This window comes from Tribolium madens, unplaced genomic scaffold (genome assembly GCF_015345945.1).
Source record: "Tribolium madens isolate multiple individuals breed KSU strain unplaced genomic scaffold, Tmad_KSU_1.1 Scaffold_19;HRSCAF=116;Tcas5.2_LG9, whole genome shotgun sequence".
Classification (NCBI taxonomy): Eukaryota; Metazoa; Arthropoda; class Insecta; order Coleoptera; family Tenebrionidae; genus Tribolium; species Tribolium madens.
Window position 1 is genome coordinate 9,402,154 of NW_025400983.1, and position 15,910 is coordinate 9,418,063.

The 15,910-nt window shown below is 34.5% G+C and overlaps 1 protein-coding gene across 1 annotated transcript in view; it reads right to left on the reverse strand.

Moving 5' to 3' along the window:
* LOC123014295 (zinc finger protein 197-like) overlaps positions 1-15,564 on the reverse strand; it is a 22,746-nt gene extending 7,182 nt beyond the window's left edge. The window contains exon 1 of the mRNA XM_044413343.1: positions 12,999-15,564. Coding sequence (XP_044269278.1) covers positions 12,999-15,538 — 2,540 coding nt within the window. The 5' untranslated portion in view covers positions 15,539-15,564. The remainder of the gene's footprint in view (positions 1-12,998) is intronic.
* Positions 15,565-15,910: the final 346 nt, after the last annotated feature.

A 15,910-nucleotide genomic window follows, 5' to 3' on the forward strand; every position in this document is an offset into this window, starting at 1 on the left:
TTTGTTACTTACGAGTACCTCTCTTATAATCTATTTTTACTTTTTTAATAATTTTTAATAGTAGAAGTGGGTCAACTATTTGATGAAAAGAATAAATTGTAACAAAATATACTATTGAATCTTAAAAATTGCATTTTTTTTTGTAATATAATATTGTATAATAATATAATATTGTAATATATATATATATATATATTACATACCGAGTAAAGAAGAGCTTCATTACAGCTGAGCATTGGTGAAAAACGTGAGGCTGAAATAAAAGCTTCCTTTGTATAGATACTATTTATATTTATTATATATTTATTTGATTCGCAATCGTCCAATGTTAAAAATAACAATTTACTATTTAAATTTTAAATAATAAATATCCTGAAGTAACAAATAATATGTACGTTTTAATTTTTGATAAAACGTCACATTTTTCTAGTACTTCACCATTTATCAATTAATTAAAAAGAAAATAAGTACGTAGTTTAAGTCCGAAAAGTTTTGTTGTTTGGTTCCATACTTTTTATTCATACTGTATAAAAATAAACAAGATAAAGGTTTTTACATATACAGGCTGATTCTTGTAGGTCCTACATTAGAAACGTTTTATCATTCAATATAGCTAAGGTACTAAGGCTTTAAAATTTTGTATGTGATCAAAATCGACCATTCTTAATTTAGTTAAATTATTTTTAAAATGGCTGTAGTTTCAAAACCTTGAAAGATTGGCGCCAACTTTGAAATTTTAAATGGTAACCTAACCACCTACGAATATATTGCACTTTTAAATTCGCCTTTTCAAACTGAGTACAACGTGCCTTAGTTGTTGGTACTTATCTGTTATACTTTTTGACATATACAGGCTGCGCCAGAACTCGCGCCCCAGAGAAAAATGCCATATAAGGTAAGATACCAGGAACATGGAAAAAATGTTCAAAAAATTTTATATATAAAAATTTAGAAGTTATGAGGGTTTAAATTTTGCACTTTGACTCTATTTATTTCTGTTGGAAAAATCATTTTCCAAGTTTTTTTGCTATAGCCTATTAAATGAGGAAACAAGGAAGCTGTGTCCTAAATTGTAACTCTGTTCAATATTATTTGTGGCTTTCATTGGCAAAATTTTTGTACTTTTACTAAATAATTGTAAAAAAAACATATACAAGATCATCAGTATCATTAAATAGACATAAAAAATGGTAAATGTCAAAAATTTAATGTCAAAACTTTTTGACAGATACAATTTTTTAAACATTTTTTCCGTGTTCCTAGTATCTTACCTTACTTGAAAATTTTCTCTGGGGCGCGAGTTCTGACGCACCCTGTATTACTTTTTTGTCAATATTTTTATTTGCAGAAGTCTATTCAAAAAATCACAGCTTTTGAAAAAACGACAGTTTTCGAATTGGTTTTATTACACAGTAAAAAATTTCACCTGGTTAAATGTATAGTGTTCCGTGTTAAATTTTTAGAGTTAAAAATTAAAGTAATTTCGCACTGAAAGTGTTTCACAATTTTAAACTCTTAACCAGCATTAATAGTGCTGTTTCGATCAAGCGCCAACATTTTTTGTCTTAAATTACTCTTCGTCAGCTCTGTCAGTGCTTTTTAACTCTAAAAAATGATTTTGGAGGGCTACGAGCAAACGCAGTTTGCATCTGCACCTGTGGCTAATCATTTCATTAGTGCAAGTGTCGACAAGAGTTTCAAGTTTTTGGAGGTAAGTAATCATCATGAGCTCTAATTCTTATTATCTATTGTGTCCATATTTATATAAAATCGCAAAGTGAGTTCATTTTCAAAAACGTAATATGCAATAATGCTATGATTTGATCAGTGTCGTATTGCACCCAGCGAAACCTGGAATTTTCCTGATGGGCCCTGACACAGATATGAGCTTGATCGGGCTCTTGACCATTTTTTGTTAATAATATTATAATACTTTATCTTTGCAAAAGCCATGCAGTATGGTAGAATGTTTATCTAATCATCACACATATTTCTTTTAGAAGTAAATAGTAAGTTCTAACGCTAGTCATGAAAGTACCATTAAGCAATATCATAATAAATCCAAATGCAAGTACATGAATTGTATGTACTAACTTTTTTGTTTAATTCATCAAATCATGTATAAAAGGCTGCCCCCATGTTTTCCGAACTCCAGATTCTGGGAATCATGTGGGTACTCGGAACTAATAAAACTTATTGGAATTATTTTATTCGGTTAAAAACGGAAGTAAGCAACGAGCTCACAAAGTCACAAACATATGTTATATCATGTTATAAATAAACACTATTTAGTGGGACCTATATCAACTTTAGGTAGTGTTGAGTCGTGTTTTATTTTAACACTATATTTTTTACTGTGTATACCTAAGGATTTCCTTTCTCAGAAAATAAATAAATAAAACAAGTATATGCGTTAATTTTTAATTACTTCTGCACTAATAACAGAAAAAATGATAGAGAGAACTTCATTCAGCCTTTAGCCTTACATTTGGGCATACAAGAATGTCAGAAACAAATCGAGTACTTAAATTTTGCAGCTTCAGCACAAGACACACGACACTAAACAAAATACGGGTAAATAAGTAGTGAAGCAAGAAGAATGAGGAAAAAGCTTCAATTCTAACTGTCTTTGTGGTATGAATGGTTTACCATTTTATAATAATTTTTTCTAAGCTCACGCTCATTTTTATAAGTCTCTCTGCAATTAGAAGAAACTCGTTCATAAATACCGCCATCAAATTGATCAAGATGAAAGCCCTCTTTCACCCTGATATCTATGTATAATATCTACCTATTTGAAATTAATAGAGTTTCGATTTGTAATAAAACGTTGCGTGTAGAGAGTGGGACAGAGACAAAACATCGATGTTCTGGCGGTCATGGCAAGCTAGATTGATGAGAATGAAGTGAACAGTTGATTTCTACATAAATAACAGCAATACAATATCGCTTTGACAGATTTATACGCGGCAGAGATGCCGCCCCGTGTCCAGATTTTTGAGTAGAACGCCCATCAGCCGCCGTAAATTACGAATGAATCCGAGAGGAAATTACAGACAGATACCATTTGCCACGTTGCGACTCCCATCTATTAGATGCATCATTTTATTACTTGCTTGCTCTTCATTGCTATTGCTGCGGTTCTTATTAATAATTATTAAAAGCAGTAATAAAATACACCCCAGACAAGATTGATTTTTTTTCTAATTTACCTACCTATAGTATTTACTGAGGTGATACCACTCGTAGCAAGAAAAAAGGGATTAAAGGAGGCTGCGGCACGTAATAAACATTTCGGAATTAATGAATCAGTTCAATAGGTTAAGCATTCCAATATTACCCAAGTACAAAAATTTTACTAAATAAGGTCTGAAAAGATTTCTTTCAGATTGCAAGACTGAAATGCAAAAATCTCCCGTTAGGTGCAATTTTTACAGTCGGTACCTTTTATTTTACTTGTCGACTATAAGTTAACACGTCCATAAACTCGAAAGAATAATAGTCACAAAGACAACGTATCGTATATCTTTATAATCGAAACGCATAATATAGCTTTATGACAGTAACCTCAATATTGACACCCATTATAGCGTAACAATGACTAACACTGGTCATAGTATCCTGTGTTTCTGATTAGAAGAATACAAAAATTATAAAAATTACTTGTGTGTTAATACAAATGTCCTGTAATAAATGAATATGAATGTATTGATATTAATATACGAGTCAATGTTTTAGTTGAAAGAAATGACAACAAAGTCTACCACAGGCCCACTCAAGTGGAATTTATCTTTATGGAAATTCACCCACTTTACAAGAAATCCTTGATTTACTAGATGTTGTATCAAGTAGAAACATGTATGATGCTGATACTTGATAAAATATGCTTGTAATTCCGACATTTACAGAAAGTGATATGATGTAGAAGCTATAAGAAATTACAACAAAAAAAGCATTAGAAATGCATTGCATTTGTTGTTGCATTTTGTTAATATAACAAATTAATAGAATAATAAAAAATTTTACATATTTAAAATATTAACTATACAGGTTGTCTACGAGTATCTTTATTGTTATTATCAGAAACCGTATTTCTCAAAATGCTAAAAAATACTTATATGAATTCCAAAATTACTGAAACAGAAAATGTAAAAAATTGTTTATCACAAAATTTATATAAAAAATTAATAGTCTATTTTATCAATTTAAAACTTTTCTCTATCGAATATATTGTTTTAGTTTTTTAAGTGATTTATATTGTTACAATGTTACAAGTATTAATAATGAAATTTTCCATTCAATATTTTTTACAAACTAGAAATAAGCAATTGCTTTGTCTTTTCTAAAGTGGAATTGGTATCCCATACAGCAGTGTTTTTGACAGTTTAATTTAGCTTTTAGATTTAGATTTTTTTAAGTTTTGCCAAAAGCAAATTTTATCTAAAATAATAATAAGCCATTCTTTCCCAAAACTTCAAAGCAAAGAAGTTATCTCTCAAATTTCTTTCTTTGGAAATCAAAAATAGTGAATTTTAGGAGCAGTATTCTTTATCAGTTATTTTCACTGGTTTTGTAAAGACAAGTTAAAAAAAATATTTATATCATTTCTAAGAGAAAAAGAAACAAGAAAAAATTTAAAACTACCTACTACGAGTAGTATTATCATTAATCTCACAAATTTATTTTCTTTGAACAAAAGAAATACCAATTGAGCGATGATTAGTTATTACTTTTGAAATATTAATTAAATAAAAAAAAACCTTTCAGTTAAAAAGTTTAAGTGACAAGTTTCTGTTTTCAAAATTATTGCCTTTTACTTCTTTACCTTTAAAAAAAAATAGTTGAATCTTGTATATTTTTTATTATAGGTATGTACTTTTAATAGTAAAGTCTTACTTACTATTTCAGAATATCATTAAGATTTACTTTCATTTTCCATCAGCGTTAGATCTTGTGCTTGGATTTAATTTTTGCGTGAAATATAATTTTCCCAATTTCCCTTTTAGCAATAAATCACCGTACATATCATAAACTCGCCCAGTAATTATCAATAAGCAACGGCGCTCCGTCTCGTGCGTGCCCTTAATGTCTGGCCATTAACAATATTCGTGTTCGAGTCTGAAATGCAAAAACAATTTCAGGAAGCGTTCCATCCGTCCATAAATCCCGAAAAAGATTTATTCGCTAAAAATACGGAACAGACTTCGGCGGTGGTGATTTGCTAAACCGACGGATGATGACGGCGCTGACTGCTTTGCATGATCAGACCATTTCGGGTGTCATACCGACCAGATATATGATAATTGCACTCACAATGAATGGCCAAAGTTTCGCTGTATCGTTACGTCGAAGGAAACTATTAGTGGAAATGTCATAGGAGAGCATTCGTCCAAGAAACTTCATGCACGTCAAACTTCCAAATGACCCCGCTATCCGGTTTAGATCGATCCCAGATCTTATGGACTGTGCAACAAAACCGAGACACTCCTTCGATTTTTCTTTAATTTCGAAAAGCATCAAAAACTTGTAGGCGTAGCATTAATGTTATTTATTGTCTTGTGGCTGATTAACTAATCGCCGCATCGATGGACTCGATCATAAAATAAACAACTCGGCGGCCTTTTTCAACAACCTAAACGTCTCATAATTTGATTCGAGTTTAATTAATTTTAATCATTCAAGATACAAGCGACCAATTATATGAAAAATCGTCTTCCGGTAACGACCGGATTAATAATATCTCCAAGTATTTTAAGAATAAAAATTAAAATGCAACACAAGGTTGCACATTTACATCAGAGGCCCCACATATCGTCACAATCTCCAATTTAAAAATTCGATTAAAAAGTCGAACTAATCTACAAACCAGTTTTATCAGTCGTAATCAAAATAAGTAAATAAATCAAAATATATCGTCAAAGTTGTCAGCAAACTTGAACAGTTTTGAACTTTTTTGTCTGCGGAAAGTTTCAATCAACAAATTTATAAGCCATAATTAAAATTTTAGTTAACACATTCGCACACAAGGTCGACACACTATATTAAATATGTTACTAAATGTCATTAACAATGAGAATTTTTTTGACAATTAAAGTATAAAAATAAAAAGACATTTATTCCCATGACTAAGGCAGTGTTCCTCAACAACCAGAAGGAGCTTCTTAATCGTTCAAAACTAGATAAATGCCAGAGTTTTATGCCGTAATATGATAAATTTATTGTTGATAGATGTTAATTTAGTACAACATAAAATTATTTTTTACGATGTAGGTATTATTTATTGATCTCGAAGTGAGATCGAAACAAAATTTGTGTCATCTCTTATCTGTTTCGAAATGCTGTAAATGTGTGAGCAAAATAAAATAAAAAGTACATATCAGGTAGGTAATTAGTTTCTGTTAAAAAAAAATATATTATTGTTTAAATGAGGTGTCTACTAATAATTAGAGAAGCTGATATTTGGTAATGGGTTTAATTAATTAAGAGTCAAGGTGATTTTTGCCAATTTGCGAAACCCATGTAAACCCACACCTATCCAGACGTGCAATTACCGAAACCGGCCACCGCTCTCGTATCAAGATCTCGTTTTCCGCTTTTCACTTTCCTCAAGCAGCTTTATCCTTGCCAAATCACAGGTGTGAAAGAATGTGTGAAACAATAAGCTTCGGTCAGTTAATGACTGTACGCGTTATCGCTTCCTGGTGTTTCGTGTGGGTGAGGTCCAGGTCGCGGAGGCGTCCCCCGAGTAATTACTATTTATCACGTCACGGTGGCGGTGCATGAGTAAAAGAAAAGAAGTGAATGGTTGAAGGTGGAAGGGACCCTCAGTACCGCCGCTATATCGAATCATGCCAATCTCGCGCTGGTCGGATTTTTAAGCCGGGACCCGGGATTTATTGCATACTTTTAAGCCTCTGGCGGCCGTAAATTTGAAGTCTCCTTTTTGCGGCGTCACCCCGTGATGCATGGATGGACCGAGCGCTAATGGTCCCCCCGCACTTACCGCCCCTTTCGTCTTCAACACACGTCACCGACACCTCCGATGCAAATCGATTGATAACGACGACGAATTATCTACGCGAAGGGGATATCCGATACCGGATAACTGTTTTAAAACCCACTCTGTTGACGCATTTCTTAATTTGAAAACGAGAAAGAATTTGCACAGAATTCGTCATTGTCACTTGATATCAGCAAAGATGTTCTACGAAAACATAATTTGTTTCACGTAAATTACTACAAACCAACAAATTATTACTAATAATATTAATAAAATACAGTCAATGTACGAGAGCAATTCAAAAGACATCTAAATACGAACGATAACATTTTTTTTCATAAGTACTTGAATCTATTGTGAGCTCAGACGCAAAGTTTCATGTCAGTTGTCAGTTACAATTTAGCAATTAGCACATAAGACTTTGTGGAAAAATGAAAAAAATAATCATATAAGGAAAGTCGTGTGATGTTCACACCAGATTTTTTTTTAATTTATCATAAACGGCTGGAGGCTGTGTATTCTCAAGACACTAAGTCTAAAATACCGGTTCTTCCCTGCTAGTAGGGCCAAAACTTCTTCATTAAAGAAAAAGCTGATCACAAGCATTTTTTGACGTAAAAAAATTGTAATTAAAAAATGCTTTCGGAAGAAAAGCGTCTAAACTTTCGACAACCATCAAAAGTGTGTTGTTGGACAAGAATCACAAGATTTATAAAAGCAAAAAGTTGAAAACATTATCAAGAGCTGTGGCTTCACTAAGTTGACTTATACGTCCTTTAGCCTTTACTCCTTTAGGTAGTGTTAATTTAGTACCAAGTATTTTTTTTACTTAAGAATTTAAAAGAAAAAGAGATATAAATAAGATGAAGACTGCTCTTGACAACTTTTTGGCTTCCATAAAGTGGTGCATTATGGTATTGAAAAATGTTATCTTCAAAAATACAATTTTGTGAAAAGGAGTCATTACCACTTCCTAAAAAATTTCAGACAATGAATTTTTTGCAAAAGCAAAGTTAAATTTGTAAAGTTCGTGTAGTAAAGTCTCGCTCCGTGGTATGAAGTGCTGATGTGTAAGCCAAAAGTCATGAAGACTCTACTTTGTTTTGCACTCGAAATTATTTCGAAGTTATTAAAACAAATGTTATCGAGGACAGCATCGTGCAGCTTCCAGGAGCCGATATTCTCATCCAGCGACGTCGGCCTCTCATTCCAGGCCCGGTTTGTGTCTGAATACGCTTATGAAACGTTATGTTTTATAGAAGTCATTTGTGTTAGCAAGTGCACGACGGCTCTGAGGTCGTCTAATCCGAGTGAGACGCCCACATGGTAATTTATAAGACGTGAAAAGAGACGAAACGATAGGGATGCCGGCTTTTTAACTCGCGACTATTTATCTGCAAAGCTACACAACGCGCTTCGTTCACCGCTTACCTGCTGTAATAACCACACTACAAATTTATTGTAAATGAAACAGTATCTAAAAGGTATTTATATCTCTTATTATATTTCTTTCTCATTATGAGTATATCTCAGTTAACGTTGCTAGTCGGATGCCTCGTATTTTAGCCATTATGGCCGGGTTAATTATAGTACGAAAATAATTTTTTATTATTTTCGACAAACATAAAAATACAATACATAAAAATAAAAATCAGGGTGAATTACAGGCGAGTGACACGAAATTTCCTGCAAGGTGCATTTCGGTGTTGCAGGTGGTAATAAGGGGCCGCTGCCTCCCATTTCTTTAAATCAGCGACGGCTTGATATGATTGCAAATACATAGAGCAACTTTACAAAAACACCAATAAATTATGCTATCGAATAAACGATCGAAGAAAAATCTCAATTAAACTCCGTCGATTAATTATGAGCCAAGTTCCGGCTGAGATCGCATCAGAGATGATTTACAGAATCCCGGAGCGGAGCAGCCCGAGTCACTCGCATAAACAGAATGATTAACTGGTTGTCAAACTAAAGAAATAAACGTAATTTATAGAGACTGGAAAAAACTTCACAAACTTATCAATATCTTGGCGTTAATAACGGCCTCTAATGACGGCAACGTATGTCTTGCGACCCAAACACGCGATGCGAACAGAACAGGTAACTATCATTGTGAGGAGAACAATCTGTAATTCTGCACATTGAAAACTGGGAGGATTAAATAAAGAAAATAATAAGTTTTTATTTTGCCGTTTTCTTTTTATTTCAAAATTTGGAAAACGTACCTAAAGCTTCTCAAATTATTGTTGTCAAAAAATAAAAAAACTCTGCAATCAGTTTTAAAAGCAAAAATTCAATTTGAGAATAACTATACTTTAAATTAAAGTTAAAAGCAACTTCAATTTTATGTTAATTCCCATTTCTAACACCATTGTCTAGTATAAAGATTACTAAAGTAGAAATATTCATTAAATAAATAATTATCTAATATCAACAAGGACTTACCACCTAGAATTCAAATTTTTAAGAAATTTCGTTTTTTATGTTGCATGTACCTAGAATTTAATGAAGTACATTCAGAAAAGTAGAAAATGTCGTGTCCATAAACCGACTCTCATTATTTGGGTCCTCCTAGCTAACCGCAGTTATAATTTATAAACCATCTGCGAGGGAAAAGTAATAAAAATGCTTTTGCATTTAGCCTCAACATTTTTTTTTAACTAAATCTTGTCTTGAGATATTATTTCATTAATAATTATTATAATTAAACGTGTGTAAAAATGTGTTATACGGTGTGTTATACTGAAACGAGCAAATTTGTAATTTTAAAACGTCATTATTCTGTCTCAGTGGAAAGAAAAATAATATAGACATAGATACGATATCTTTTGTTCATCACCAGAAACCACATAGTCTCCAACTTAATCAAATTTATCTCAACCTAGTGACGAATACATGGGCGCCCGCAGAAATTATGGCCAGGGGGGGCAAAAAAAAAGAGTCGAAATTAATAATAACAGTTTCATTTGTCTATTTTCATATCACTCAGTTCGTAATAAAAATGTAAATATTAGTTTCTTATTTCGTTCATGAAAATTTAAGTTGGAACGTGTTTGTAAAAAATCAAAAAAATCTTTTTTATATATCAAATATTGCAACCACTATCGTCCCAGGGGGAGCAACGCCCCCACTGGCTCCCCCCCTGTGGGCGCCCATGGACGAATATGCCTAAATCCTAAATAATTTCTTGTTGATAAATCTGTATATCGTACGATCACATAAATTTGGAGTGGACATCGACTCTAAAAAAAAAATCGAGTCTTTGCTCAATTGTATTGTAGATAATTAGATTTACACATTAAAATTATGATTTTATATATTTTTTTATTTTTTGATTATTTGAGGATAAGCCACAGTTTGTGCTACTTCTGCCCTTGGATAAAGTCATTTGGTATTTCAAATATTAACTTTGAGTTTGACAATAGTGATAAGTTGATAACAGTATCGGTCTTTTGAATCAAGAAAAGACTCGAATTTTGTTTCTCAGAGTCGATTTCGACCCCATATTTATTTGACCACACGATATTAGCATTGTAAAAGAAAAGAAAGCCAGTTTCTTTTTTAAAATTAAAAAGAAACTGTTTTTATTTGTGTTATTTTTATGTGGTAATTTGGTAATTTACAAACTCTGCTTCAATTTTCTTTACATTCATAGATTATGTGTATATATTAAGTGTAAGATTATAAATGTAACTGGTCTGAATTGAATTAGAGTTTTTAGTCGTAAAATAATATCAATTAAGACAAATTTAGCAAATTACATTTGGGTTAATGATTGTCCTGTTTCAATTAATTAAATTTAAGAAAAAAAAAATGAAAGCGGGGCAGTTGCGCCCCCAATTATTGTTGGAAACAAACGCAAACGAAACAAATTTTCCAGTCGACTTGGTGCCACCGTTAAAAATATGGCTAATTGGTATAAACGGCCGTTTACGTTAATTATATTCGTAAGTAAGGATCGGCCTGATCGCATATTATCGCATCCATATTTCGCATGATGATAGTGGTGCGCATTCTGTTGCCAACATGAGCTTTAAAATTTTCGTCGTATAATCATAAATTCTGCATTTAATTTGATTGGATTAAGACGCCTCAAAAAAGATGTGTCTGTAAATCGACGGTAATTTATTGGTAATTATTTTGATACTCGGGGAGAGAAGCTATTACCGTGACTCATGCCTATATAAGACAATGTTTACCGCTCTCTCACAGTTCTCATTATGCATAAGTAGTTTATTAATAAACTGGGCTCACATCATTTTTATTGGACCTCAGGAATATATTATCTAATAAATAAAGTTTCTAGTTAAATTTTAATCTTACTTTCGTTTTAATTTGGACGTAAAACGCATAAAAGTCGTGACGAAGCTAGAGGACCGACTTTTATGGGGATGGCGTGGAGTTTGCCACTTGTGTCTGGGAAACAATCGTTAAACTTTGGAACTTTAGTTTTTTCACTAATTTAATGAATGAGCAGCAAAATATTATTCTGTTTGTTTCGCTTCTTGAGAAATTTTTAATAAAAATAAATTTCGAAACCGAATTGTCTTCCTAGATAAAAATTCACGACGACGACGCCGCTTCCTCCACCGACACAATAGCGGCATAAATCGGACAGTGAGCATTTGTGCCAGTTATTTATGTCTCATATTTCGTACTAAACGTGCTGTAATTAGAGAATTGTGGTGTGCGTGAAATATAGGTGAAGGGTTGGGGATGTTTATGGGTGTTGTGACTGCATTGCCTCGGGGCGCACGAGATACTGGGATGCTGCTGGTGGCGGCGGCGGTGGTGGCAAACTCCGCTCACCACCCTCACCGACAACGCGAAAGCCTTAATTAGATTGCAGCTCAAAAATTATGTGCTAATAATGTGTATGAAGACATTGCTTTTTCTTTAATTGGCTCTCTTATATTCCAACACGACTACCGGAAGGGTTGTAAAATCTTGTTACTACAGTCGCTCTAGGTAATGATGGTTTTCTGCAAGACACTACCACATTGCCGCTGCCGCTCGACCGTAATTAAAATATATTTCCCGCTAGTTCTAGATCTTGCTCTAAGCTCCCGACGTCAACTAAATGCTCTTAGTGGCCTTTGGACAACTATTATTGCACTTTCTTTTTTCTTCAATTGCTTTTCGAAAAATTCTATTTGCACCACCAGTGAGACAATATTGTATTGTTAGTCATATTTTTTGGTTGATTCTTTTTGAAAAAAATCGCTAATTGTGACGAAAACCATTTTTCCAACTGAGCAGGACAATAGTATGAACAGAGTTAATGAAAAAAAATCGAGCGCCGTGCTTCCAAAAGCGGCAATTGTCGTATAATTGTTTATAGTCAGTGGCGTTCGTGTTACCACATCGGCCTCAGAAAAGCAAAGCCGTTGTCAGGTCGGCACCTGTGCAGGGCCATTTCGCACGCATTAGCGACCACGAGGACACGCCGTGACATAGCCATGATTTGCAGCCGACCGTTTATAAACGCCTTCCCATAAAACAGCCCCTACGTCTACCTTACCATCGATGTCGACCAGAACGAGAGCGTCAGCCCTTCAGGAAGCATCCCCACGTCTCCGACGGGTGCCCTAAGTAGACATTTGCCTAACGTATTATCTCATAATTCCCCGAGTTGTGTTTAAGTTGCGCGCCGCCGGACTCGTCCTTTGATATATAGAGGGAGCTACGGTCTAATGTGTACTTAAGTTATTTACTAGCAGATGGGGTGGTCGCACTCGGGAGAAAAGCCGAGATTTATACACTCGCAAAAGTTTCAGTTTCCAGTCATATTGTTTATCCATTAGCACAAGGGATGCTCAACAGCTTTCCCTCCCTCACACTGAAATATTATACATATATGCACGCTTGTCGGTATTTATCAATCAACAGCGTAAAGTCATGGCTACAAGCGTTCAAGGCGAAGCCGAGTTTGAAGCCATAGCAAAAATAACTTATTAATTCACTGTCGTGTGAACAAACCACAATATGCACTTACTTTTTTTTGAAGCTGGCTCCACAGGTCGAGCACAGAAAAGGCCGATCGCCAGACATTTCCCGTTTCTTCTCCTCCTGCAACTTCTTTTTGCCCTTCCTCTCATGATTTCTCACATGCAACATCCAATTATTCTTCCTAACAAAACCTTTGGAACATATTGAGCATATAAAAGGTCTTTCTTTCGTATGTAGTCTTAAGTGTGGTTGTAGAGAAGCTTTTACGAACAATTTGTCACAAAGTGGACACTTATACTGAGCCATAGGCTTCTTTTTTGGGTTTGATGGCATTACCATTGCTGGTTCACTATGAAGAACCTTATGAAAAAGAAGCTCCGATGTAGAACTTGAAGAATAAGTGCATTTATCACAAGAATTTGCACTGTCAAAATTTTCTTTATAAGAGCATGATTTGGTTCGTAAATGAACTGTAAGTTCCTGAGGCAAAGTAAAAGTGGCACCACAGAGGCTACATCGGGGGCTAAACTCTTTATGTTTGTCATTGAGATGTTGTTTATAATCGCTTAAACTCGCAAAAATTTCGTTACAGTAGTCACATTTCCGTTGCTGCCCTTTTTTTCTACTTAAAACTTTATATCTATGTTCACTCGTATTCCTATGCACTTTTGCATCTTCTTTTTTTGTAAAATTTTTATTGCAAACAGTACAAACAAAAATATTGTCGCCGTGTACAATTCGTTTGTGCCTTTTCAACAAAATATTCGACCTAAACACTTGTTGACACTTTACGCAAATAAAATTGTTTATAACGCAGGTCAATCTTTGCGAAGTATGCCCCTCAATTTGGCAGTGTTTCATCAAGGCAATGTTTAGTAAAAATTCTTCATTGCATTCTTCACATTTCACCGGATTTATCTTCTTCACAATTATGGGAACAGACCTATTTATGACTGACACCACAACTTCGTGTTCTTCTGAAATGAGATGAGCATACATGGTTGCACTATTTGCATCTTTAAATTTACAAAAAGAACACCAAAAATAGCCACTACCAGAATTAGCCCTAACCCAATGATAGTCTGAAAGCCAATGCTCCAAGAAATCTTTATGGTGATTGAAATAAAATTTGCAAATGCCACACTGATAGGGACTTTGGAGGATAATCTCGGAAATGTTATCAAGAATCATTGCTTGAGCTACTGGGGTTTTAATATCCCCTCTTCGGCAATGGTAATGCGAAATCAAGTGTTTCCCCATTAGGAGTTTGTTAACCTTGGAGTTGCAAACTTCACATTTGATAAAAATTTTCTTGCGCTTGCGTTTTTTGAGACAAATAGTCTCAGCATTTGACTCATGGCTAATTTTCTTCTTAACGCGTTTCTCAATCAGTCCTAAATTGTCATCAAAATCTTTATCGTGAAGAGTTCTTTTGAAATGTAGTTCCGATTTTAAGTGCCTTTCGTATACAATTTTCGACGCCAATCTGCGATTGCAAGGCCGGCACCAATACTGCACGGTGCCACTTGACTTGCGAAAAGGCGAATCATCGGTTATTTTAGTCAAACTTTTTTTAGTTTCGTCAAGTGGTATCCATTTGCCTTTGGTGTAGCTGGGAGAAGGTCCTGTAATTGTTGACGGTTTCCATTTTCCACTAGTGTAAGTGGGTGGAAGAATTTCAGTCTCTTTTTTGGTTTTTATTTTAGTCTTAAGAGTGTCCATTTTCGGTTCGTCGTCAGGTTTCCATTTCCCCTTTGTATGAGTTGAAGGAGGAGTATTAAAATCTTGTCTGGCTTTAGACTGACTCCATTTACTCCCTGTAAAACTTGGGGGAGGAAAATCATAAGTTTCTTTTGGTGAGAGAGGGTATGAAGGTTTCCATTTGCCTTTAGTGTGTGAAGGAGGTGGCGAATTTCGTTTTAGTAGAGGCTTCCACTTGCCCCCTGTGTAACTAGGAGGTGGGACACTCCAATCTTGAGGTCTCTGCCATTGAATTGGTGATGATGGTTTCCATTTACCTCCTGTGTGGTTTCTAGGAGGAGCATCATGATTATCTTCGTCTGAAGATTCTTCAACATCATAGTCATAATCTTCAGATTCAACATCACTATCTTCGTAAACACTTATTTTCAAAGGATCTTCTTTACGTCTTTCTAGATTATCAACAGCTTTGATTAATTTTGATTGGTTGTCCCCATAACCAAGTTTGAGTTGATGTCCTCCAATCCAAACATTTTTTCCAGATTTAGATTGAGGAATTTCTTGAGTTTCTTTTTGTGAAGTTGATGCTTGAATTACGGCTGTTGTTTTACTTCGGGTTAAAATACCACTAAAATTTTTGCCGGTACTTGAAGGTGTTAGTTTTTTGGTACTACTTTGTAGTTCTAGAGATGAAAAAAAATCATCAGCTTTTAAGTTAAATGAATCATCAGGTGGTAGAATTTGGCTCGGCAATGGTGATTTTGGTAAGTCTACGACGTGTTTGGGACATCCTGTTTTGCGATGGTTGACGTAATTGTCGAGTCCTATTATGGTGGAGTGACATTTTAAGCAAAAATGTGTGTCATCGTCGTAATCTCCAATCATTTCTGCAAAAAAAGCAAAAAGTATGTTAGGATATGTTAGAGATAAATCTGTAGAAATGGCGTGACTGCATGCAGTAGTTCTTGGTAATTGCTGAGACAACTATGTCTGGTTTAGATCTGGTACGTCAAGCTATGAATGCTCGCCTAATATAATAAATAATGTGATGGATAACCCCAGGAAGGATCTAAAGACATGCAAATAAAATTCAGAAGTGAGTTCCGTAACGAGTCTAGTTGCAAAGCGAGAACTAGTATTATAAATAATAATTAAGTGCGAACGAAACGTTGGCGGCGCTGAAGGGTTAGTTGAGGTGGTGTCGGATCGATGGGGAAGCAGTTATTCGGACGACAGCCTCAACATAACTGCCTCTAG